The 26,445-nt window shown below is 45.3% G+C and overlaps 1 protein-coding gene across 2 annotated transcripts in view; it reads right to left on the bottom strand.

Moving 5' to 3' along the window:
• LOC140729269 (vigilin-like) overlaps positions 1-26,445 on the bottom strand; it is a 211,851-nt gene that overhangs the window by 39,252 nt on the left and 146,154 nt on the right. For both annotated transcript variants that reach the window (XM_073048850.1, XM_073048851.1), the window contains exons 14-20: positions 20,363-20,476; positions 17,934-18,020; positions 17,066-17,197; positions 12,875-13,093; positions 6,992-7,213; positions 4,373-4,591; positions 829-967 (exon numbers count right to left, since the gene is read on the bottom strand). In XM_073048850.1, the coding sequence (XP_072904951.1) occupies positions 829-967; positions 4,373-4,591; positions 6,992-7,213; positions 12,875-13,093; positions 17,066-17,197; positions 17,934-18,020; positions 20,363-20,476 (1,132 nt within the window). The remainder of the gene's footprint in view (positions 1-828; positions 968-4,372; positions 4,592-6,991; positions 7,214-12,874; positions 13,094-17,065; positions 17,198-17,933; positions 18,021-20,362; positions 20,477-26,445) is intronic.

Genomic DNA, 26,445 nt, shown 5'->3' on the forward strand with positions numbered 1-26,445 from the left:
TGTAAATTTCTATTTATTTATTGATTGGTTGATGGATTGTCTGAGTGACTGACATACAGTGTTGATATGGCCCTTCCAGCCCTTTGAGCCGTGCTCCTACCAACCCCCGAGTTTAATCCTAGTCCCATCACGGGACAATCTACAATGATCAATTAACCTACAACTGGTATGTCTTTGCGATGTGGGAGGAAACCAGTCATGGGGAGAACGTACAAGCTCCTTACAGGCAGCAGTGGGAAATGAACCCTGGTTGCTGGTACTGTAAAGCGTTGTACTAACCACTATACCACCGTCTCCTCTGGGTGCTCCGGTTTGCTCCGACAGTCCAAAGACATATGGGTGAGAATTCGAGTAAGTAGTGGGCATGCTACGTTGGCACCGGAAGTGAAGGCTTTGATGTGCAAGTGACAAATAAAACTGATTCTTATCTTTACCTCTCTCCAGCAGATCTAAAATAACAAGTGAGTCGAGTCAAAGTTCACAGAGACACAACTAGATGACGAAATCGCAACGGGTCAGGCAGCATCTGTTGTGTTAATGTTTGGGATCGAGACCCTTCATCTGGCCTTGACCCAAACGTTCACCGTCCACTCCCCTCCACACATGCTGCCTGACCTGTCGTGATCCTCAGCTGATTCGAACAACACACACAAAATGCTGGTGGAACACAGCAGGCCAGGCAGCATCGATAAGGAGAAGCACTGTCGACATTTTGGGCCCAGACTCTTTATCAGGACTCACTGAAAGGAAAGGTAGTATCAGCTGATTGTTGTGTTGCTCTGGGATGTGAATCATGCTGAGGCCGCCGGACAGCCATCGGAAACGTACCTTGGTTGTCATCTCGCTCAGGAAATTTGATCAGTACGTCGCAGTCCCTAGTGATCTGCTGCACCTTGGAGCCCTTCAGACCCATGACCGCTCGGTGGAATCGCTGTGGGATCACACACTCCAGGGTCACCTGTGCCTCCTGTGAAGACATGGTCAAAGAAAACACAGAAATCAGAACAAGTACAGGGCGATGATGAGGGGCTACATTCTGACGAAATGGCCTACATCGATTTTCCATAACGTTAAGCCTCAGCATCTGTGCCTAAGTTAAGAACCCTAGGTTTCCTAGGGTGGTTACAGCAGGAGGGGAGGGGATGGTGGTAAGGAAGATAAGCTCCCACTACCTATGAAATGCTCCCAATGGTGTGCATCTCAAATAGCCTCTGACAACCACGTAGCTACTAAGCCTGGAGGAACCATTTCTACTGACAGGAGAAGGGGAAAAGGTGGTTTACTGGTATTTTAAAACCAATCACTTTAGGCACACAGAGCTTGTCAGCCATGGTTGCCAGTTCACCTAGAAGGGAAACTCTGGTCTCAAAACTCACTTATGGGGAAAGCTTTGGGAGTAAACCTCAAGGAAAAATCTGGAGCTAGAGTCTCTAAGGCAGTCTTACGTCGATTTCAATGCTGACTGGCAACTCCAGCGAAGCCACAGGTGACAAACTGTATCGGTCTCTGCCATTCCTTTGGATTCATCACCTGCATGGAGAGGGGGAGCCTGCTGTATGGGTAACAGCTCACTCTCCATATCATACTGCCCTGGCTTGTTTATCAAGGAGACAGCTGGGACGCAACATCCTTGGTCAACTCCGACCCATGGAGGGCCTCTCTCACTTTTTTAAAATCCAAATTCAGTGGGACTAGGTTTTACATCACAACATATAGAAGCAGAATTAGGCCATTTTGGACCACTGAATCTGCTCTGCCATGTGATCATGGCTGATTCATTTCCATCTCAGCCCCAATCTCTCGCCTTCTCCAAGTATCCCTTCATGCCTTGACTAATCAAGAACCTATCAACATCTGCCTTAAATATACCCAATGATTTGGCCTCCACAGCTACCTGTGGCAACAAATTCCACCGATTTACCACTCTGTGGCTAAAGAAATTTTCTCCCTTTTCCAATAGATATCACACTCTTAAATCAGCTTGCACAACCCTAACATTACCTCAGCACCGGAACACTAGGGACTGTCATTGTCTTGTCTGTGATTGTATTTTTTTAACTAATGACTTATGCTGCTTTACAGTATTGTGTAATGTATGCATAATTTATGTGTAACATATTTACAGTGTGTTTTGTCTGTTTTTATGTGCCTGTGCTGCTGCTACAAACGAGTTTTGCATGGTACAGGTGGCCCCCGTTTTTCGAACGTTCGCTTTACGACAGCTTGCTGTTACGAAAGACCAACATTAGTGCCTATTTTTGCTAACCAAAGAGGATTTTCGCTTTTACGAAAAAAGACGCCCGCTTTATATGTGTGTTTACCCCTAAAAGACTACCATGACTGTGAAGCCTTGTGCGGGCAGTTGTTTGCGCATGCGTGTACGTGCCGATTTTTTTTCTCCAAATCAATTTTGGCCTGATTTTGATAAGTGAAACTACACCGTAAATTCAATATTTCTACTTTATATAGGCTGTATATTTATCATATCATTCTTGCTTTTACTATATGTTCATGTTATTTTAGATTTTATGTGTTATTTGGTTTGATTTGGTAGGTTATATTTTTGAGTCTGGGAACGCTCAAAAATTTTTCTCATATAAATTAATGGTAATTGCTTCTTTGCTTTACGACATTTCGGATTACAAACAGTTTCATAGGAACGCTCTACCTTCAGATAGCGGGGGAACCTGTATCTGTACCTCACTACTCATGCATATAACAATAAGCAACCACACACCCCCATATTCCATATCTGTATACACACTAGTCCTCACTGAGGGCTTAGCAGTGGAGAGTGAGCAGCTTCAAGCTCCTGGGTGCCAACATCTAAGGATCTGTCCTGGGCCCAACCCACTGATGCAATCATGAAGAAGGCAATGGCCCTACTTCGTTAGAGGATTGAGATTTTTGTCACCAAAGACTCTTGTAAGTTTCTAGAGATATTTTTTTGACTGTTTTTTGCCAGTTTTTTGACTGGCTGCATTATCACCTAATATAGGTGGGATGGCAGAGTGGAGAGATGTCTCTACCACAGGAGGATTAAGCTGCTCCTTTCCTCTACTAGCCTGTAGGTCACCCTTGGGCAAGGTGTGGCACCTGCTTAGCAACCCCCCCCTTTCTCCCATCTCCTTCACCCCCACCCCCGGATCAGTGTCATGTGAAGCCATGGGAGCAGGCGATGGGTGGTCGTATGAGCAGCTGGTGGATATCACAAGTCCTGGCTATGCAACCAGTGATGCCAGGTAGCCTATCTTGAAGATACTGGTAATGACTGGGGTCACCCATCTTGTAAAGACACTGCCCAGAAGAAAGCAACGGCAAACCACTTCTGTAGAAAAATCTGCCAAGAATGATCATGGTCATGGACAGACCGTGATCATCCATGTCATACAACACGGCACAAAACGATGATGACGACCATGATAGAGCCTACAATGCACAGTATTACAAAGACTGTAGAGGGCTCCATCACTGGCACAACTCTCCCTACCATCATCTTCAAGAGGCAGTACCTCAAGAAGTTAGCACCTCTAAAAGGCAACACCATTTGGAACATGCCTTCCTCTCATTACTCCCATTAGCAAGGAGGTGCAGGAGAATAAAATACACATTCATCGGTTCAGAAAGAACTCCTTGCCCACCCGCCATCAGATTCCTGAAAGCTTCATCAACATGTCATTTTTCCTTTAATTTTGTATTACTTAATTTGCCGTGGAGCGCTTTCTAATTAGCCGCATCACCATCTGGCATGGGTGGGGGGGGGGGCACCGCACTGGATCGAAATGAGCTGCATAGAGTTGTAAACTTAGTCAGCTCCGTCAAGGGTACTAGCCTCTCCAGCATCCAGGACTTCGGGGATCCCCATCACCCAGGACATGCCCTCTTCTCATTGCTACCATCAAGGAGGAGATATAGAAGCCTGAAGACACACACTCAGCAATTCGGGAACAACTTCTTTCCCTCTGCCATCTGATTTCTGAATGGACATTGAACTCAAGAACACTACCTCACTGCTTTTTTGCACTAATTATTGAACTTAACTTTTTAATACATATCTTAGTGATTCACAGTTTTATTATTTTTATTGCAATGTACTGCTGCTGCATAACAACAAATTTCATGACAAAAGCTGGTGATATTAAACCTGATTGTGATTTTTATAATTTTACACTGTACAGCAAATTCCATTATCATATACGACAGTGATAGTAAAACTGAGCCTGTTGTCTCAAATATTTTGGATGGTAATTTGTGAATTTCCACATGGGGTCTCAGTCATTGGGTTCTGCTGTGCACAGTGGTGACTATGACACAAGATAAACGAATGGGTGGGTGGTTGTGAGCGGTGGTACAGACTGTGCGACGTGCTCACCAGGTCCCCAATGATCTCCTGTATCCGGCGTTTGGCTGCCTCCACGCAATCCTTCGCTCCCTTCAGTGTCACCCTGTCACTCTGCACCCCGGTACGGGGGAAGCTGACGGTCACACCCCCGTACTCCTCGGCGATCTCCCGCAGCACCTGGCCCCGGCGTGCCACAAAGTGCCGGTGATACTTGGGGTCCACGATCATCAGGTCTTCAATGACGTTATCCTGCAGGGTGCGAAGGTGGGGGGAGAGAAGGATGATCAAGATATGAGCTCATCTCGTGTGTGTGCCTGATATTTGTGATACCTTCTCTTTCTATAAACCCCACCATCCAATTTCTGCCTCCCCCCCCCCAACTCACACCCACTCCCTTTCACACGTCACCGACCCTGTTCAGTCCAAGTTCAAGCTCAGTTTATGGTCATTCAACCGTACACGTGTACATCGCCAAATGAAACAATTTTCCTGCGGACCAAGGTGCACAACACAGTATATATAACTCACACACATAACACATAAGGTAATAAAATAAATTAACAAGTAATAAAACGTATTCCAGAAGATTTCTGCTTCAGACCTGAGACCCAATTTCAGAATAGTAAAACGCTGGAAAAATTCAGCGAGTCAGTGAGGGAAATGGACTGTCATTTGCATGACCTAAGTGCTGGACCAGACTGTAAAGGTCAGGGTGTTGGGGCTGGTTCAACTCATTGCTCTGCAAGGTTTACCCGTCTCTGCCCTGAACTGTGGCCTGCAACTAACGGGCTTTTGATTCGGCTGCAGTGATGACTGGCTTTGTGGCTGCGGACTCACTTTCCAGAACTTCAATCGCTAGTTTGCCTTTGATGATGGCACGATTTGTTCTTTTTCTGCACATTTGACAGTCTTCTTTTAAAATGGGTTCTATTAGGTTTCTTTGTTTCATGGCTGCCAGTAAGGAGATGAATTTCAAAGTTGTATGAAGTATACATTGATAATAAATGTACTTTGAACTATTGAACTTTGATACTGATTCTGATTCACGCATGGAGGGAAATAAACAGTTGACTTTTCAGACCAAGTCGTCCTGATGAAGGGTCTTGGCCCGTTTATTCGTCTCCGTGGATGATGCCTGACCTGCTGAGTTCCTCTAGCATTGTGTGTGTGTTGCTCCTTCCTATTTCTGTTAACTAGATTCCATGTAATATTATGCACCTCAATTATGTCTCCACTTAGCCTCCTCTGATCTAAAAGAAAAAAAAATCCAAGCTTAAGGGAGACTGCAGATGCTGAAAATCTGAGTAAATATGCTGGAGGAACTCAGCAGGTCAGGTAGCATCTGTGACTGAAATATACAGTCCAGAACCAACACCAGGACCAGTTCAGATGAATTTCACAGCCAAGCTTACCCTGCTGAGTGCCTCCAGCATTTTGTGTGTCATTTTGACTTTTCTCATAGCTATAATTTTCTAGCCCAGGCAGTGGCTTTGTATGGTGAGAGTCCTTTATGTTAGATGTTGCCTTTTGAAGGTACTATATTGTTGAGGCACTGCCTCTTGAAGATATCTTTATGGTAGGGAGGGTTATAGCAGCGATAGAGCCTTCTACAGTTTCTTATAATACAGTGCACTGGAGGCTTCATCATCATCACTCTGTGCCGTGTTGTATGGCATAGGCGATCATGGTCTTTGACTATGGTTGTTCTTGGCAAATGTTTCTGGAGAAGTGGTTTGCCATTGTCTTCTTCTGGGCAGTGTCTTTACAAGATGGGTGACTCCAGCAATTATCAATATTGTTCAGAGAATTGTCTGCCTGGTGCCAGTGGCCACATAACCAGGATTTGTGCATATTTGTGATACGCACCAGCTGCTCGTACGACCATCCACCACCTGCTCCCGTGGCTAAGCAAATGCCATGCCTTGCCCAAGGGTAACCAGCAGGTTAGCTGAGGGAAGGAGCATCTTGCACCTCCTTTGTGTTACTACCTGTTACACCACTGGCATTTAGGGCAGCAATGAAGCTCCTCCATCTCAGGTGGTGTTGGTAGCTCAGTTTTCACTACTGTGAGTCATTCAAGTCCCATGTGGAGACTCAGGAATACTGGTGCACTCAGATGTAGAAAGATTCTTTGATGCTGTTTCCACAACGGTTTTGTTTTACTAGCCCTGAGATGAAACCCCAAACGTGGAGGACTGGTGGACCACTCTGGCCTCTATCCTATGACCTATTTGGCATAAAGCCCTGACTCCAGCCAGCACAGCTCTCTGGATCATTGAGGCATCAAGCCTCCAAACCCTATGACATGGCTGTGGTCCTCTTGGAGACTTACACCTCTTTGGTAGAGACGTATCTTCAATTTGCTACTCGGAGGAAAAGGTACAGGAGCCTGAAGACCCACATTCAACAATTCAGGAACAGTTTGTTCCCTTCTGCAATCAGATTACTAAATAGTCCACAAACGCTACCTCATTATTCCCTTACTTTTTGCACTATTTGTAATTTATGGTAATTTTATACCTTTGCTTGGTACTGCTGCAAAACAACAAATGTCATGACAGGCAAGTCAGCAATAATAATCCTGAATCTGATACAAGATCTTTCTTGCAACACAGTGGAGAGAGGGGGTGAAATGATGAGGGTACTCACCAAGTTCTTGATGAGAATCTCTAGCTCTTTGTGTGCCTGCTTAATGGCTTCCTCTTTGCCGACAATGGTGATCAGCTCCTGGTCCCTGTCATCGGCTGCTGGGAAGATGATCCTGGCCCCGGTACGGTCGCGCACCTTGCGGATGTTGCCCCCGCCGCGGCCGATGAGGAACTTGTGGTACTCTGGTTTGGCGTGCAGCTCCACGGTGCAATTGTTGATTTGCTGTAGCGTTTGGGGGGTGGTGGGGAGAAGGGAATCTGTGAACAGAACTGGAGGTCATAGCTTAAGGGTGAAGGGTGAAATATTTAAGGGAACCTGAGGCGGAACTTCTTCACTCAGAGGGTGGTGCAAGTGTGGAATGAGGATTCAGATTTGATTATGACAAGTTTGGAGAAGTAAATAAGATGGCAGCGATGTGGAGGCAGCTATGGTCCAGGTGCATGGCAATGAGACTATGCAGAACATCATGCACAAAATGCTGGAGGAATTCCCATTCCCATTCCAACGTGTCGTTCCATGGCCTCCTCTTATGCCAAGATGAGGCCACCCTCAGGGTGGAGGAGCAACACCTTATATTTTGTCTGGGTGTACTCCAAAAAAAGATGGCATGGATATCTACTTCTCCTTCTGGTAAACAAATCCTCCCCCCTTCCTCTACTCCCTGCTCTGACCTTTTAAGTCCCCTCCTTCCCACTCTCCTATGGTCCACTCTCCTCACTTATCAGATCCCCTCTTCTCCAGTCCTTGACCTTTTCCACCTACCTGGCTTCACCTATCACCCTCCAGTTATCCCCCTTTCCCCCTCCCCACCTTTTTATTCTGGCATCTTCCCCCTTCCTTCTCAGTCCTGAAGAAGGGTCTTGGTCCAAATCGTCAACTATCTATTCATTTCCATAGATGCTGCCTGGCCTGCTGAGTTCCTCCAGCGTCTTGTGTGAGTTACTGTGGATTTCCAGAATCTGCAGACTTTCTCATGTTTATGGCAGCAGAATAAGTCTAGCATGGACTAGATGGGCCGAAGTGACTGCTTCAGTCCTGTATGTTGGTTGTCAATGCAAACAAGGCATTTCACTGTATGTTTCTATGTGCATGTGATAAATATCTGAATCTGAGTAGTGCTCTATGACTACTAACGTCGAAGCTCCCCCACCACCACCAAATATGGGACAGTGCAGGGGTAACACACACAAAATGCTGGAGGAACTCAATCAGCAGGTCAGGCAGCATCTACGGAAAAGAGTAAACAGTCGACGTTTCGGGCCAAGACTCTTCATCAGGACTTCTGATGAAGAGGTACATTATGTGAGGGGCTGTGGTGCGTCCAGTGTAAAGCAGATGGATCAAACCAGTCAGCCTTTCAGCCAAGTGCTCCAAGGAATCTCTTTGGTAGGACCATCCAAATTATTCCTTGTCTAGTTTCTCATCTATCTTAATACCTTTCATCCATTTTCTTAAAGTTACTATTTTAAAGTAGTGGATTTACAAAGCATAATAAGACATAGGAGCAGAATTAGGCCATTCATCCCATCCAGTTTGCACTGCCATTTGATCATGGCTGATTTATTATCTCTCTCAACCCCATTCTCCTGCCTTCTTCCCATAACCTATGACACACTTTCTAATCAAGAACTTCTCAACTTCATCCTCTGGCTGAAGAAATTCTTCCTCATCTCAGTTCTAAAGGCACCTAGTTCCATCCTGATGGCCCTGGACTTCCCCATAGAGCCCTTCAGCCCACCATATCTATGGCACCCGTCTATATGAATCTCATTAGCTAGCACTCAGCCTGCAGCCCTCTTTGCATTGGTGATACAACCTGCTCGTCTAGATAATCTTAAGTGTAGTGAGAATGTCTTCCTCCAACACCCCCTAGGGCTTAGGGGGCAGATTCCAACTACCCTCTGGGTAAATAAAAATTCCTCCTCAGATTCCATGTGAACCTCTTCCTCAAGATGGCGCCGGTGAACCACAGTGACATTCTGCAGCCTGCGGACAATACATCTTTCAAATTACTCTCAGTGCAATCTGCAGCATTTAATTTCCCTCTGAGCTTCTGCACACTGGTTGAATGCCCAAGTTGGGCAGCTTTTCATTAATCCTGTTACGGTTATTATTCCTTACACTTATTGAGTATGCCCATAAAATAATGAATCTAAAGGTTGTATATGGTGACATGTATGTACTGTTGAAATCAGTTGTTTTTTTGTACTTTTTGTAAGATATTATTTGAATTAATGCAAGATTTTTATAGTTTTAATTGTAGTTTCCTTTTTACTGACATAATTTGTACTTTTAACAATTTGTATCTTAACAAACTCATGTATTTTCAACAATATGTGGTGGCTTGCCTTCTTACTGGCAGAATTCGTTATAGCAGTTACATAATGATTTATTGCCCATTTTAATTTTTAATTGGCACATTACCTGCATGTTATAATTGTGCAACCGTTGATTGGGTTATTCTTATTTAATGAATTTCTATGATCTGGAGTATAAAGGTGGCAGATTTTTCAAAAGCACCTTATTGAAGCTATTGAATCTCTTTAATTTTTCATCTTTCATTTGCTCTCTATCACCAGGTTTTTGTTTGCTTAGTATCTGTTCTTTAAAATAAACTTTAAAATAAATGTTTGTGAAGAATTAAAGTTTATTGCTCATTCTTGAGCTCCTAAAAGAACCCAGGGATCAAAAATTACCAAGATCTGACAGTACTTTGATAATAAATTTACTTTTGAAATTTAGTTTGAACTAAACCTGTGCCATCATGTTTAGACACCCCTGCTTTGAGAAGAATTACCATTCCCCTATTTAATCCTCGTTATTTTCTCCACACAGATTGCACTGGAGGTCAGGATCAAACCATGACCCTGGGGCTATCAACTGAGTACAATACAAAAGAGGGAGATTCACTGGAATTACTGTAAAAGGTTTAGTCTAATTCCCTTGCCTTTGATCTGGCTCCTTATTAATAGATTCTTGAAATCAAATTTAACAGACCTTTCGGGGAGTCATGAAGAGCATATTTTATTTTATTTAGTGACGCAGCACGGCTCTTCGAGCAATCCCACAACTCCGATTAACCCTAACCTAATCACGGGATAATTTCCAATGACCAATGAACCTACTCAGTATATCTTTGGACTGTGGTAGAAAACCAGAGAACCACAGAAAACCCATGCATTTTACGGGGAGGACGTGCAGAGACTCCTTACAAAATGGCACCAGAATTGAAGTCCAAACTCTGGAACGCCGCAAGATGTAATAGCATTGCGTTACCGTGGCGCCCCACAGTGAGATTGTGAGATGTTGAGACTCTGGCAGATACACAAAAGAATTTCTGTGACACAGTCTCCGTTCTGTATGCACCTCAGCACTCCAAGCTCAAGGTCACTGAGGCGGAGGAGGCGATTTAAGTGCTTGTACAAAAAGTTTCTTTCTCATGCTCTGTAATTCAGTGAAGAACTAGGAATGTGAATGCTTTACGGTAGCATAGTGGCTTCAATGGCTTTACAGTGCCAGCCATTGGTGATCGGGGTTCAATTCCCACCATGGTCTGTAAGGAGTTAGCACGTTCTCCTTCTGACCGTGTGGGTTTTATGCTGGTGCTCCAGTTTCCTCCCATATTCCAAGGACATATAGGTTAGGGTTGATAAGCTACAAACATGCTATACTGGTGCTACAAGCATGGTGACAGTTGGGGGCTCCTCTCAGCTAATCATCAATGCAAATGGCTCAATTGCACCATATGTTTCCATGATTCAAACAACAGCAGTCTTTAGTATGCAGTAATGTCACGTATTGGTGTTGATATTAGGAGGTGGCACGGCAGCGTAGTGGTTAGCATAATGCTTTAACGCACTGTATCCAGAGATACTGGCCATGTGACAGACGCACTGCCACCTGGCTGGTTGGAGGACACACCACACGCCAATCAACATTTGGTTCCTCCCAACTAATCAATGCACACCTAAATTATTGGTCCGGATTATCTCGCCTAGCCGGATGCTATAAAAGGTGATACTTGGCCCTGGCTCGGTCTCTCTTACAGACCACCTCATTGAAGGTAAGTGCATTGATTTATGTTTGGGAAGGTCTATCATTTGTCCTGGTAAGAGAGCCGCAGCTATCCAAGGTCAAGAGGGATAGCTGTCGTAGTGCTTTTCCCTTGTTCTTTGTATGTGTAACCGCACCCTGTCCCCACACCGCTTCCTGTGTATTGTAGTTGCTTGTGTTGACCCGACTTCCCCTTGTAAATAAATTCCTTATTATTAAAACTGTGTGTGTCCAGGCCTCTACAGTTGAGACTCAAAGAAACAGTTATTTTCCATCACAACACGCACCAACTATTAAGAGTTGAGGTTCAATTTTCACCACTGTCTGTGAGAAGCTTGTACCGCGTGATATGCTTCAAGTGCTCCAGTTTGCACCCAGTCAAGTTTATTGTCATTTAACTATATACACGTATACAGTCAGCCCTCCTTATCCGCGAGTTCCACATGCGCGAATTCAACCAACCGTGAATCCAGAAAACCCAGAAGTGCTCTTCCAGCACTTGTTGTTCGAGCACGTACAGACTCTTTTTTCCTTGTCATTATTCCCTAAATAATGCAGTATAACAACCATTTTACATAGCATTTACATTATATTAGGTATTATAAGTAATCTAGAGATGATTTAAAGTATACGGGAGGATGTGCGTATTTTATTGTGGATCAGGATTGAAAAAATCGGAAGTTCTCTTACTATGTAAGTCAGAACAGGTACATCCAGTATCATTTAGCATCAGTTATTCAAACGTTTGTCTTAGTATATAGTATATATTTTACCTCTCTATGCACTTAAGAATGTATGTTTCAGCGCTGGGCTCAGGAAGTTCCAGAGTTTGATTCAGTGACAGACTACTTCCGAGCGCGCTCTCCTTCCATGCCGGGTTGATGCGGAGGATCCAAAACCCCATTGTAGCTTTCATCGGGGCAGGGCCTTTCTCACTTTATCCTTTAAAATTGTTGACCGACGTAGCCTAATGCTTTTCCAATGACCAATGGCGTTTCACCTTTCTGATTGCTTTATTATTTCCACTTTATTTTCAACCGTGATCGTGATTATTTTTGTGAACAGAAACACTGCAGATTCAGAGCTCGGCTGCCGGGTCCTAATGTCCACCACACTGAGACAGGTTAAATAAGGCCTGGGGTTCTGCTGGGCCCTAAGGTCCACCGCATTGAGACCCGTTGAATAAGGGACTTAAGCATCCGTGTTTTTTGGTATCCGCGAGGGGTCCCGGAACCAATCCCTCGCGGATAAGGAGGGCCGACTGTACTGTCAAATGAGACACTTCTTGGGACCAGGGTGTAAAACACTGTAGCACACATAACACACAATAATTTAGGGAAGTAAGGGTAAAATCTACAGTGTGCACAAGTTAAATATTGTACAGTACAGAACAGATTAACCGGTCTTACTTCGAATGCGATGCGGCTGGGAGTTCAGAAGCCTAATGGCCTGAGGGAAGGAACTGTTCCCCATGCTGACCGTTCTTGTTTTTATTCATCAGAGTCTCCTGCCTGATGGTAGAAAGTCGAAGAGGATGCTGGATGGATGGGTGGGATCCTTGATAATACTAAGGGCCCTGCGTATGCAGCACTCCTGATAAATGTCCCCATCGGATGGCAGGGAGACCAAAGATGAAAGGGTTAGGGTTAGTAAGTTGTGGACATGCTATGTTGGTGTCGCAAGCATGGCAATACTTGCAGCTGCCCCCAGCACATCCTTGGATTGTGTTAATCACTGACACAAACAATACATTTCGCTGTATATTTTGACGTAAGTGCGACAAATAAAGCTAATTTTTTTTAAAACGAAGATGGTTAGTGAAGTAAGTACCTTCTCCTCAGCCAGCTGAAGCAGCTGTTTCTTTGCCTTCTCCACTTCCTCCACAGGACCTCTGATGGTGACCTTGTCGCTGCCTGATCCTTCGGACGGAAAGTGAATGTGCACCCCTCCGCACTCCTCCATCAGCGATCGCACCAGACGTCCCTTGGCCCCGATCAGGGAGTTGTGCAGCTTGGCTGGGATCAAGACATCCATTTCCTTGATGTTTGCCTGAGGTAAATGCGGCAAGGGTTAAACAGAAGAAATCGAAACAGCTTTCACTTAACAAGCACAGGAGATTCTGGAGGTAATCTTCAGCAAGATACACAAAATGCGAGAGGAACACAACGAGTCAGACAGCATCCGTTGAGGGTGACACTTCAGTCGATGTTTTGGGCTGAAGCTTTCATCAGGACTGGAATGGAAGGAGGCAGAAGCCAGAATAAGAAGGTGGAGGGAGGGAAAGGACTGCAAGCTGACAGGTGAAAAGTGAGGGGATAGGTGGGTGACTGGGGGAAGAGGAGATGAAGTAAGAGGCTGGGAGGTGATAGGTGGAAGAGGTAAAGGACCGAAGAAGAAGGAATCTTATGGGAGAGGAGAGTGGACCATGGGAGATAGGGAAGAAGACGGGGCTCAAGAGAAGGTGATAGGCAGATGAGGAGAAGAGAAGAGGTAAAAGGGGAGCCAGAATGGGGAATGGAAAAAGGGGAGAAGGGGAGAAAAGACTTCACTTCCTTGGTAAGTGCACTGAATGTCCTCAGTACTGGAGATTCCTAAAATATACAGGTTAGAATGAGTTGTGAATTTACAATGATACCAAGTCAACAACTCCTAGGGTTACGGTTGGTCAGGATGGTGGAGGGAGGCGGAGTGCTAGAGGGGGAATAAAACTTAAACACAGGGAAAAATCTCAGTGACGTAATACATTCTACAGATGCTGGAAATCTGGAGCAAAACACAAAATTTGTGTGTGTGTATTGGACCATAAGACGTACAGTAGGAGAATTAGGCCATTCGGCCCATCAAGTCTGCACCATCATTTCTCTTTGGCTGATTTATTATCCCTCTCAACCCCATTCTCCTGCCTTCTCCCCTTAACCTTTCATACGCTTACTAATCAAGAACCCATCGACCTCCGCTTTAAATATACCCAATGATTTGGCCTCTACAGCTGTCTGTGGTAATGAATTCCACAGATTCACCACCCTCTGGCTAAAGAAATTCCTCCTCATCTCTGTTTTAAAGGTACTACTATTCTGAGGCCACTTTTAGAAGCATCCTCTCCACATCCACTTATCTAGGCCTTTCAATATTTGATAGGTTTCAAAGATCCCCAATCATTCTTCTAAATCCTAGGAAGGACAGACCCAGAGTCAGTGCTACATCAGCAGGGTGGCCCTGAGCCCAAGTTTGTGAAATGGCCCTGAATTACTTCTGTTGCTTTGTGGAGGCCAAAACCTTGTAAGTAATTAAAATATATTTCCGCAGCCTTGTTGTCAGTCAACCTAGGATTCAGTGACTGTACAGATTCTGTACATCTCTCGTGCATCACCAGTTCCAGCTGAAGAGTAATACAATGATCTGCAGCACCGAGGCTAATGTGAGAATATCCTCATACAGGGTATAAATCGTTGCTGATCAAAATGACCAACTTGTATAGGTGTGTAGTGGAGACTGTATTGACTGGCTGCATCATGGCCTGCAATGGAAACACCAATGCCTTTGAATGGAAAATCCAACAAAAGATAGTGGATTCAGCCCAGTACATCATGGGTAAAGCCCTTGAGCACATCTTATGAAATGCTACCATAGGAAAGCAGTACCAACATCAGAGATTCTCACCACCCAGGTCATGCTCTTTTCTCGTTGCTGCCATCAGGCAGAAGGTACAAGAGCCTCGGGATTCACTCCATCAGGTTCAAGAATAGTTGCTACCCTCAACCATCAGGCTCTTGAATAAAAGGGGATAACTACGCTCACTGTCCCCATCACTCCCCAGGCTGCTGGAGGCCTCTACACTCTCTCTCTCTCGATGGTGAGGGAGAGTTTGCTGCCAATTCTCAAGTCAGGGAACTTGAAATTAAAAAAGCGACCCTGCAGACTGTAACATCGGAATAGTGAGCTGTTGATTTCCCTTCTCGTTGTGGCAGGAGTGATACCTCTCTCTCCCTTGTCAGTCAGAGAGGGAGAGAGAGAGCCTGTGGTATGTCCAGCTGTCGGGTGAACAGTGATTTTGATGGACTGCAGATCATGGTCTCTTTGCTATTCCTTGCATGGTGGGTGAGGGGGAGGCTGATGATTTTTGTTGGAATAAGTGAGGGGAGGGGAGTGGGAGGGTTGATGATTTGCTGCTGCTTCTGCATGGGAGGGGTGGGGAGCTTTGGGGTTCTAACATTTTTCCTTTCACTCATTATTGAGTATGCCCACATGAAGATAACAATCAGGGTTGCATATATGTACTTCGATAATAAAATATACTCTGTACTTTGTAAAGAGTATTAGTATAAATACACTTTAAGACAGAAATCAGTTAGTCCAAGTATTCAGTTTTATATGATGCTGTCTTTCTGTGCTTCTTGTAATTACTTCCCATAAACTGCTCTCTTCTCTGAACTAGGCACTACTTAAATGACAGGATGAACTTCAACTAAACCGCAGCTGAGTTGCTGTTGAGACAGGTAAAGGCGAAGGAAAGTGATTATCAATTGAAAAAGATGCTTAAAACCTGAGATAAAAACAGAAAGTCATCAAAATACTCAGCAGGTCAGGCAACATCTGTGGAAAGAGAAACAGAGTTTACACTTCAGGGTCTGTTACCTAAAATATAAACCTAACTCTGAGAGGAATTCTAATTATTTATGAGGCTTCCACAAAGAAATGGAAATAGTTGACTTGGCAGCCATCACCACTTGATGCTGTCAATCAGAGGTCCAAATCAAACCCTGTCTGGAAGGCCGATTGGAAGCCCAGAGGTTAAGGAACTGTGCAGGAGCCTGGGTCTGCGAATCTCTGAGAGTCCGCTGGGGAAATTGGGGCCTAGTGCTTGCAAGAGTACGCTGGAGGCTGAAGACGGCCTCGTTCCTGCGGTTAGAAGACTGTGTGGGTGGGTGGGAGAAGGGGATGAACAAAGCTTGTTTTGTTGACGTTGCATCGTCACTTGATTATGTTCTGTTTTGTTGTGTTTGTGTTGTTCCTCCCAGCACTGCGGTGTCAGAATATGTGGTGACACTTGGTAGCTGTCCCAAACACAGCTTCAGGTATGTTCGTTGCTAATGCAAATGAAGCACTTGACTGTATGTTCCAACGTACCAGTGATAAATAAATCTTAATCTGTATTTTGTTCGCACTGCAGTGAAGTAATATTTATTTTAATCCATAATTTGCACATACCCAGTGCAGGAATAGTTGGGTCTGGTACCACACAAGACTTAAGAGCCACAGATAGAGAGGCAGGAATGTTGGTGATCAGCAGAGCTTATAAAACGTTGGTTAGGCCAAATCTGGAGTACTGCATACAGTTCTGGTCACCCTACTATAAAACAGATGTTGAGGCTTTGGAGAGGGTGCAGAAGAGGTTTACCAGGATGCTGCCTGGTTTAGAGGGCGTGTGCTCTCACGAGAGGCTGGATAAACTTGGGTTGTCTTCTCTGGAGCAGCAGAGGCTGAGGGGAGATCTGATGGAGGTTTACAAGAGTATGAGAGGCATAGAAAGAGTGCACAGGGGGTATCTGTTTTCTAGGGTAGGGGTGTATTATACCAGAGGGCATTCATTGAAGGTGAAAGGCAGCAAGTTCAATGAGTATGTGAGGGGTAAGTTTTTACTCAGAGTGGTGAATGGCTGGAATGTGCTGCCTGGTATGGTGGTAGAGGCAAATACAGAGATGTTTGGATAGGCACATGGATGTGAGGAAGATAGTATAGATAGGAAGGATTAGAGTTTGGGTGTTTATGATTTGCTTTTTATTTGTTTTGGTACAACATTGTGGGCTGAATAGCTTGTTCTTGTGCTGTACTGTTTAAAAGGCAGGATCGGTAGGTTGGATGACCCAGCTCTTCGCGGAAGAGGCTTGATGTTATACGGGTTGCTTATTTTTGTAGAATTATGAGTTACGGAGAGCTTGCTAAAGGTGCTAACTAGTTAAGTAAGGACACGAGTTGCAATGAAGCTTAAAGAGTGGACAGAAACCTCCCGGTGCGATGTACCAGTTCTCGCTGAATGGACAAGATTCGGTCTCGGGCAGCCTCACAGTTTGCTTTCTTCCCCGTGATGAGGATCACTTCCGAGTTGCTGTTCTCTGTGGGGAGGTCAATCTTTGTGTTTGTTTCCTCGCGAATCTGGCGAAGGAGAGCAGAGGACAGGTCAGAGGGAGGCAGGCTTGCAGCACACGTGGTCCAAACACAAAGGCAACAGACGCTTGACAACTGGAAGCCACAAAGGCAAAACTAACACCAGCATATATTACCATGTAGGAGAGGATAGAAGGACAGATTAGAGGTCAATGGGAGGGTGGGGGGAGGGAAAAGGACAGCAGTAGGGTTGAGGGGAGAGGTGGGGGGAGGGAGCAAGGGGGAGAGGGGAGAGGTGGGGGAAGGGAGCAAGGGGAGGGGGTGGTGTAGGAGGGTAAGGGGAGAGAGGAGAGGGGGATAATGATGGGGAGGGGTGGAAGGGGGTGGGAGGGGATAGAAGGAAAGCTATAGGGATAGGGGTAGAGAGAGAGAGAGAGACTATGTGAAAGATACAGAACAGATACAGATCCTTCTCCCCACTGTCCACCATGACCTCCCAACCCCATTTCATTCTTCCCACTTTCAAATGGAGGGACCTACGAGACCGTGTAAGTCTATCTGACAGGATAGATAGAGACACGCATTGTTTGAGAGACGCTTTGTCTGAAAGGTGATGGCCTTCAAAAGTGCAGCGCTGCCTCAGATTCAGCACCGACTGTCCGCCAGGGTGGTGTGCTATTGCCAAGCATGCAGTCTCCTGGCTCAGAGGCCAGACGACAACCCAGTGGTGCCCCAACTGACACAAACACAAACCTGGACAGTTACATTTCTCTCCAGCTTGTACCTTTTTGATGTTGGCCCCTCCTTTACCGATGATGTTCTTGTGGAACTGCTTGAAGATTGGGATGGAGACAGAGTAGCTGTTCTCAATCTGGGGAGAGCAAAGACCACAACAGCAGATCAGCGGTGGGCATTCAGTAATACCAGTGCTCAACACTTCACATGGCTCATCGTACTCATGGGAGTCAACATTACCAACAGCCTGCCCTGGCCAGGCCCTAATCTCGCTACAGAAGCCTTAGATCCCACACCACCAGGTTCAGGAACAGTCATTACCTGAAAACCACCATGCTCCTGAACCAGAGTGGATAACTTCACTCACCTTACTCTGAACAGTCTCCACTCACTTTCATGGACTCATTATTGAGAGATACAACGCAGAACTGCCCCTTCCGGCCTAACGAGCTACAGTGCCCAGTAACCCACCGATTTAATACTAGGCCAATTATAATCAAATCAAATCATCGGCATATGTAATGAGAATGTCGTCTTTGTGACAGCAGAACAAAGAAATACGTAATAGGAAAAAAATTGAATTGCAGTTCAGTGAATACATACACAACTGCTGGTGAGTCAGTACCCTGTCAAAAACTACACCATGAAGACAAAAGAACACTCTAAGTGACTTCGCAAAAAGGTTATTGAAAAGCACAAGTCAGGAGATGGATACAAGAAAATTTCCAAGTCACTGAATATCCCTTGAATTACAGGTAAGTCAATCATCAAGAAATGGAAAGAATTTGGCACAGCTGGAAATCTGCCCAGAGCAGGTCGTCATCAAAAACTGAGTGATTGTGCAAGAAGGGGACTAGTGAGGAAGGCCACCAAGAGACCGATGACAACTGTGGAAGGGTTACAAGTTTCAGTGGCTGAGATGGGAGAGACTGTGCATACAACAACTGTTGCCCGGGTGCTTCACCAGTCACAGCTTTATGGGAGAGTGGCAAAGAGAAAGCCATTGTTGAAAAAACTCACACAAAATCTCAGCTAGAGTTTGCCAAAAGGGATGTGGGAGACTCTGAAGTCAGCTGGAAGAAGGTTCTATGGTCTGATGAAACCAAAATTCAGCTTTTCGGCCATCAGACTAAACGCTATGTTTGGTGTAAGCCAAACACCACACATCATCAAAAACACACCATCCCTACTGGAAAGCATGGTGGAGGCTTCATTGTACTGTGGGGATGGTTCACTACAGCAGGCCCTGGAAGGCTTGTGAAAGTAGAGAGTAAAATGAATGCAGCAAAGTACAGGGAAATCCTGGAGGAAAACCTGATTAAGTTCGCAACAGTACTGTGACTTAGGAGAAGATTTGCTTTCCAGCAAGACATTGACCCCAAGCATAAAGCCAAAGCTACACTAGAATGGCTTAAAAACAACAAAGTTAATGTCCTGGAGTGGCCAAGTCATAGTCCAGACTTCAATCCAACTGAGAATTTGTGGCTGAACTTGAAAAGAGTTGTTCACTCACAATCCCCATGCAATCTGACAGAATTTGTGCTCTCCCACTCAATGGACCCCATTCCTGCGCTCCCTTCCACATGGCAAAATTCTGGTTCCCATGTTCTCTCTCACTTACTGAAAACCCAGTCCTCCAATGCTCCCTTCTGTCTCACCAGAGCTCCAGTTTCCCATACTCTCCCCTTCTCTTGTCAGGTCCCTGTATGTTCCCATGTTCTCTCTCACTCAGTAGCTCCCTAGATCTCACTCTCCCTTCCAACCCATCAGAGCTCCGGTTTAATTGCTCTTGTCCCGTTTCCTGGACCCGTTTCTCTGCTACCTTTCACTCACCTTGCTTCATGCACTCTTCAAACTGACCAGCGACCTGTTTCACCATGCTCCCTTTAAATGAATTAAATATGTGCTGGTGTATTACAACCAACAAATCTGACAGTCTAAGACCACCAAAGTCCCAAGTGTGACAGGTTTTTTCAGTTTTCTTTTATTTTGGGTTTCTGACGTCTGCGGAATTTGACCTCACCATTGTTATGCCATACAGGATGTTTCAATGTTCCCAAAGAACACTCTGGGAAAGCTGAGGAGCAGGCAGCGGTGGGAATACCTGATGAGGCCTTGGCCTGAAACAGCGACTGTTGAATCCTTTCCATAGACACTGCCTGACCTGCTGAGTTCCACCAGCACTTTGTGTGTGTTGGGGGTGGGAAGGAGATAACAGAATACAGAGGGTAAGGGCTGTAGACTAGGGATTTGGAAGATGCGATGGGGGCATGGTGAGGGAGATGTGGAGGAGGATGAAGGAGGTGAGGTCAAAGGGTTGGGCTATGATTATATAGAACTAGGGTGGGCAGAGGATGGCAAGGGAATGTGTTTGTAAGGGTTTGCACCACCGGGGAGACCCAGCAAATGGCTCCACGAGTCACTGCTTTAAGTTGCAATGGGATGTGGGAACTGTTCAGACTTAAGAGGGCCACTCACCAAATCTGCGATGACTTTCTGAAGGAACTTGCCACATTTCTCCACCTCATTCTTCGGACCACGCAGCTGCACGATGTCACTCTTCTGCGCAGGGTCCGGGAAGTTGATAATCACCTGAGTGGAAAACAGATGATTTTACTTGTTACAGAATAGAGGGGCAAAACCCTTGATTAACAAGAAAGGAACTAGAGGCCATTAAGCTGCTCGAGGGGGACTGAGGAATAGCTCAAAGTAAATTTTATTATCACAGTACATGTATCTCATCATATACAACCCTGAGATTCATTTTCCTGTGAGCATACTCAGCAAATCTATAGAATAGTAACTAAAACAGGATCAATGAAAGATCAACCAGAGTGCAGAAGACAACAAACTGTGCAAATGCGAATATAAATAAATAGCAATATATAAGTAGAACATCAAATAACAAGATAAAGAGTTCTTAAACTGAGATTATTGGTTGTGGGAACAATAGACAATAGGTGCAGGAGTAGGCCGTTCGGCCCAGCACTGCCATTCAATGTGATCATGGCTGATCATCCACAATCAGTACCCTGTTCCTGCCTTCTCCCCATTTCCCTTGACTCTGCTATCTTTAAGAGCTCTATCTAACTCTTTCTTGAAAGCATCCAGAGAATTGGCCCCTTTTGCCTTCTGAGGCAGAGCATTCCATAGATCTACAAATCTCAATGGATGGGCAAGTGAATGTAATTATCCCCTTTTATTCAAGGGCCTGAAGGATAGTAACTGTTCTTGAACCTGGTGATGTGAGTCCTGACACTCTTGTACCTTCTACCTGATGGCAGCAGCATGAAAAGAGTGTGACCTGGGTGGTGGAGATCTCTGATGATAGACGCTGCTTTCCTATGACTGCATTTCATGTAGATATGCTCAATGATTGGGAGGGCTGTACCCGTGATGTACTGGGCTGAACCTACTACCTTTTTAGGATATTCCGTTCAAAAATGTTGGAGTTCCCATACCAGGCTGTGAAGCACTCAGTTAATACACTCTTCCTCAACCCTTTGAGTCTGTTATAGAGGGAAGTTCTCACCTCACCTCATCCCTTGTAACAAAGGGTCCTGAACCTGAAACATTAGCTGGTTTGCTTTTTCAGAGGCCGCCCGACCTGCCAAGTATTTCCAGCATGTGCAGTTTTATTTTGGATTCATTCATCCCTGTCAGCTTGTTATTTTCATCTTGTAAGCCAATAGGCCCCATGTGTCTATACCAGTTCACATCAGCTCATTTCCCACCCCTTTTCCTTTAAGCTATTCCCTCTTATTTGCCCATCAGCTGCCCCCACCTCCCTGCAGCTCTCTGCTTCTCCTGCCACCATCTGCACTAGGGACAATTTACAGCAAACAATTAACCTGCTCACACATCATTGGGAACTGGAGTACTCGGGAGAAATCCTCGTGGTCACGGGGAGAACATGCAAACTTCACACAGACAGCACCGGAGCTTGGGATCGACCCTGGGTCACTGGAGTCACACAACACTGGTACTAACTGCTGCACCACTGTGCCACCCCATGTAGGTCTAGGAAGAGGCCACAGCACTCAGAATCAGGTTTAATACATAATTAAAAAAACTATAAATTACAGTAAGAAATGTATATTAAAATTAAATAAGTAGTGCTAAAAGAGAGTAAAACAGTGAGACAGTGTACTTTGGTTCATTGTCCATTCAAAAATCTGATGGTGGAGGGGAAGAAGCGGTTCCTGAAACATTGAGTGTGTGTCTTCAGGCTTCTGTATCTTCTCCTTGATGTCAGCAATGAGAAGAGGGTATGTCCTGGGTGATGGGGATCCTTAATGATGGATGCTGCCTTTTTGAGGTATCACCTTTTGAAGACGACCTTGATGCTGGGGAGGTTAGTGTCCATGATGGAGCTGGTTGAGTTTATCTCTATAGATATTGCTATAATCCAGGTGATCCAAGACCGAGTGGAGAGCCACTGAGATTGCATCTGCTAAAGACCTACTGTGGCGTGTCCCACCACCCAATGAAATCCTGGTTGATTTGTACTTTAATTTTCTCTGCCCATGTTGGTTCTGAAAACTTTACAATAAGCCAATATCAATATCCTTAAGGAGCTAGATATCCACCAGGAACTTGGTAAAAGAGTGTTCCCTGACTCATTTCCAATGGCTTGACCCTGAGTTAATGTCCTCCCATGTTTTGTATTCCTTCTAGCACCACAAGCCCAATCTAACTGGGTCAGAACTCAGCTGGTAGTTGTATTCACCTTATCTGAACCTGGATCCCTGGCACAGAAAGGTGGGCACCTGCTCCTGCTGCAAGGACTAACTTGAAGATCTGGGATTCCTGCCTCCAAAAGTGATTTGTGCGATCTGGAGAGAAGGATAAGCTTTAGCATTAGCTCAGTGCAGTGATCACACTAAATTTTAGTGCCATTACTAGAAACAGATTTAAAATAATTTGGCAAAGGAACTGCAGGGTGAAGGATGATTTGCCAGTGTAGGAAACAGGCTTACATTTTCATTCATGGATCACTGGATGGCACTTGGTGAAAGAAGACAGCCTGTCCTGTAGTTAGAAGACTATGTGCGTGGGTAGTTGGGTGTTAGAGAGGGAGGAATGGGGCTGTTACTTTGTTGCTTGTTGTGTTCTGTGTTGTCCAAGTTCCTGTCATTTAACCATATACGTGTATATCACCAAATGAAACCATGTTCCTCTGGACCGAGGTGTAGAACACAATACAAATAACTCACACACATAAATACCACAAATAAATAAACAAATAGTAAAATATATTCCTGAAGATTGAAGTACATTTATGACACAAGTTAAAAAGATCTTTTCCTCTCCTCCCCCCACCTTCTTACTCTGTCTTCTCCCCTTCCTTTCCAGTCCTGAAAAGGGGTCTCAGACTGAAGTGTCCATTGTTTACTCTTTTCCATAGATGCTGCCTTACCTGCTGAGTTCCTCCAGCATTTTGTGTGTGTTGCTTAAAAAATGTAGATGGCATCAGAGGGCGACTTCTCCCAGTCCATCAGTGGAACAGTTTAAATTCTTCTTCTAATGCCTCCTTTTTCCTTTCAAGGTGGTTGGGGTCCTGTTGGAGTCTGTGTTCTACAGCTGGACGCTAACTGCAGTTCTTCATGCTGGCAGCATGTTCCCATTCTAGGAACTCGCTGATCAGCTGCATATCTCCAGGAGCGGCCCGGAAAACAAAGCATTCAGCGCGCGACCTTGTGTGGCTCTGCGGACCCAGTTTCTAGTCAATATCGCAGACTGAAGTGTCATGGGGAACTGGAACATTGAGCCAGTAGGTGTGGATGTCGGAGACTTCTAATTCAAGCAATCACTCTCTCTCTCAATGGTGAGTGAGAGCTTGCTGCTGGTTCTCGAGTTGGGGAAAACGAAGTAGAAACAGCACGACAGGCTGTAACATCAAAATAGTGAGCTGTTCGTCCCCCTCTTGCTGTGGAAGGAGTGATATCTCTCTCCCTCATTCGTGAGACAGAGAGAGCCTGTGGGATGTTGAACAGTTGGAACAGTAGTTTTTGATGGACAATCTCTCTCTGGGTCTGTGATGTTGCTTGCATGGTGGGTGGTGGGAATGCTGATGCTCTCTGCTGGAATAAGTGAGGGGAGGGTTGATACTTTTACTGCTGCTTGTGCCTGGAAGTGGGGCAGGGAGCTTTGGGTTGTAATGTTTTTTTCTGTTATTCATTCTTTGGGTCTTTTCTTTTGTTTCGAGGATGTCTGCGGAGAGTAAGAGTTTCCGGTTGTATACTGTATACATGCTTTGTTAGTAAACGGAACCATTGAAGTAAATGGTATATTGCTACTGGCGTGGTGAGACCTGGGTAGTGGCAGGGAGTTCAATAGTCTCGCAACCTTTGGGGAAGAAGTGTTTCCCAACCTACAGTCCTTGTCCTAATGCTATGATACCTCCTACTTGATACTGGAGGTTCAAAGAGATTATAGCACGTGGGAGGGGCCCTTCACAATGCTGTGGTTCCTGCGTACGCAATGCCCCTGATAAATATTTCCGATGGGTGGAACAGAGACCTTGATGATCCTGTCAGTGGTCTCCGCAGTCCTTTGTAGGGTCTAGTGGTCAGGTGCAATTTCCCTACAGACGGTGATGCAGCTGGTACGGGCATTCTTAATGATGCTGTGGTAAAAAGTGGTTAGAATAACTCGCGTCAATCTCCTCAGGAAATGAAGACGCTGCTGTCTAAAGAGGCAACATTGAGGGATCAGGAGAGATCATCCATTATGTGCACTCTCAGAAACTTGGTGCTCCTAACTCTCCCTTTATGTGCAGCGAGGAGTGGTCTGTCCACACCTTCTGCCGAACATTGTGAGCTTGCCATGCTGGAGTATTTAGGAATACTTGTGGGCTGCCCCCAGTGCAGCTTCAGGTGTATTGGTTGTTAATGCAAATGACACATTTCACTGCAGGTTTTGATGTACGCATTACAAATTAACTTGAACTTTGACTCAAAGTTCTAAATTCATCTCCCATTCAAGGCACTCGAGTACAAGAATTTCATCTGACAGTCTTGGTGTCGTACTAGGGGTTTGCTGCAGTGCTGGAGATACCACCCCTTGGTTAATACTAGGCCCCATCAGTCTCACAAGTGGGCAAAGATACCACGGCCATGAGAAATTCTGCAGATGACGTAAATCTAAAGCAACACTCAAACTGCAGAAAGAACTCAACACATCAGGTAGCATCTATTGAAATGAACAAACAGTTGAGACGTTCTGGGCTGAGGCCCAACTTGGCACTATGCAAGCATCTTGATGGGTATTCTGGTCAGTTCTCACGAGTATCACTGAATAGTATATAATCTGGTCTTAAATATAGACACGAGAGATTCTGCAGATGTTAGAAATCCAGAGCAACACACGTAAAATGCTGGAGCAACTCAGCAGGTCAGGCAGCATCTATGGACAGTAATAAAGAGTTGATGTTTTGGGCTGAGACCCTTCATCAGGACTGGAAAGGAAGGGGAAAAGAAGCAAGAATAAGAAGCTGGGGAGAGGGACAGGAGAACGGGCTAGAAGATACAGAGAAGGCTGTACCAGGTACACTGGATAGAGTAGATGACCCTGACAGATTTGAAAGTGAAGTATTGCCTCACCTGGAAGGAATATTTGGGTCCCTAAATGGTGGTATGGGAGGAGGTGAATGGGCAGGTGTATCACTTGATCTACTTGCAAGGATATGTGCCAGGAGGGAAATCAATGGGAAGGGACAAGTGGACGAGGGTATCAGAGAGAGAGAGAGAGAGAGAGCAATCCCTGCAAAAAAATAGAGAGTGCGGTAAAGGTGTGTTTGGTGGTAGTATCCCAATGGAGTTGGCAGAAGTTGTGGAAAATGTTGAGCTGGTTGCAGAGGGTCATGGGGTGGTTGGTGAGGAGAAGAGGACTCTATCCCTATTAAGGCAGTGGGACGATGGGGTGAGGGCAGATGTCCAGGAAATGCAGGAGATGTAGGTGAGGTAGCATCAATGTTAGAGCAAGGGAAACCCCATTCTTTGAAGGACACCTCAGATGTTCTGTAAAGGAAGGCCTAGTGGTGGAGGGGAACTGGCCAGCTCTGCCATCTGAAAGGAAATGGAGAGATTTAAGGCCTTCTTGATGGGAGGGAATAGAAGTGTATAGGGATATCCATGGTGAAAATGAGGTGATTAGGGCCTGAGCACTGGAAGTTATTGAAGAGATCGAGAGCACGTGAAGTGCCACGGACGTAAGTGGCCTAATACATTGCATAGGTGTTGCGATGGTTGGCTTCTTGCAAGAGATGCATGTTAGGGTGGTCCAGTAGGATAGATCACATGGCTGAGTTAGTCAACGGGACACAAAATTGGCTTGGTGCCAGGAGGCGAGGGTGTTACTCACAAAATGCCAGAGGAACTCGGCAGTTAGGCTGAGGGGAACAACCGCTTGCCACCCTCAGGTTGGAGGAGCAACGCCTTATATTCCGTCTTGGTAGCCTCCAACCTGATGGCAGGACTCATGTTGTTGAGGGTGTTCCTGCAAGGTTGTTTCTCAGATTGAAAGTCTGTGACCAGTGCTGTGCCACAGGGATTGGTGCT

The sequence above is a fragment of the Hemitrygon akajei genome, chromosome 6, assembly GCF_048418815.1.
Source record: "Hemitrygon akajei chromosome 6, sHemAka1.3, whole genome shotgun sequence".
Taxonomy (NCBI): Eukaryota; Metazoa; Chordata; class Chondrichthyes; order Myliobatiformes; family Dasyatidae; genus Hemitrygon; species Hemitrygon akajei.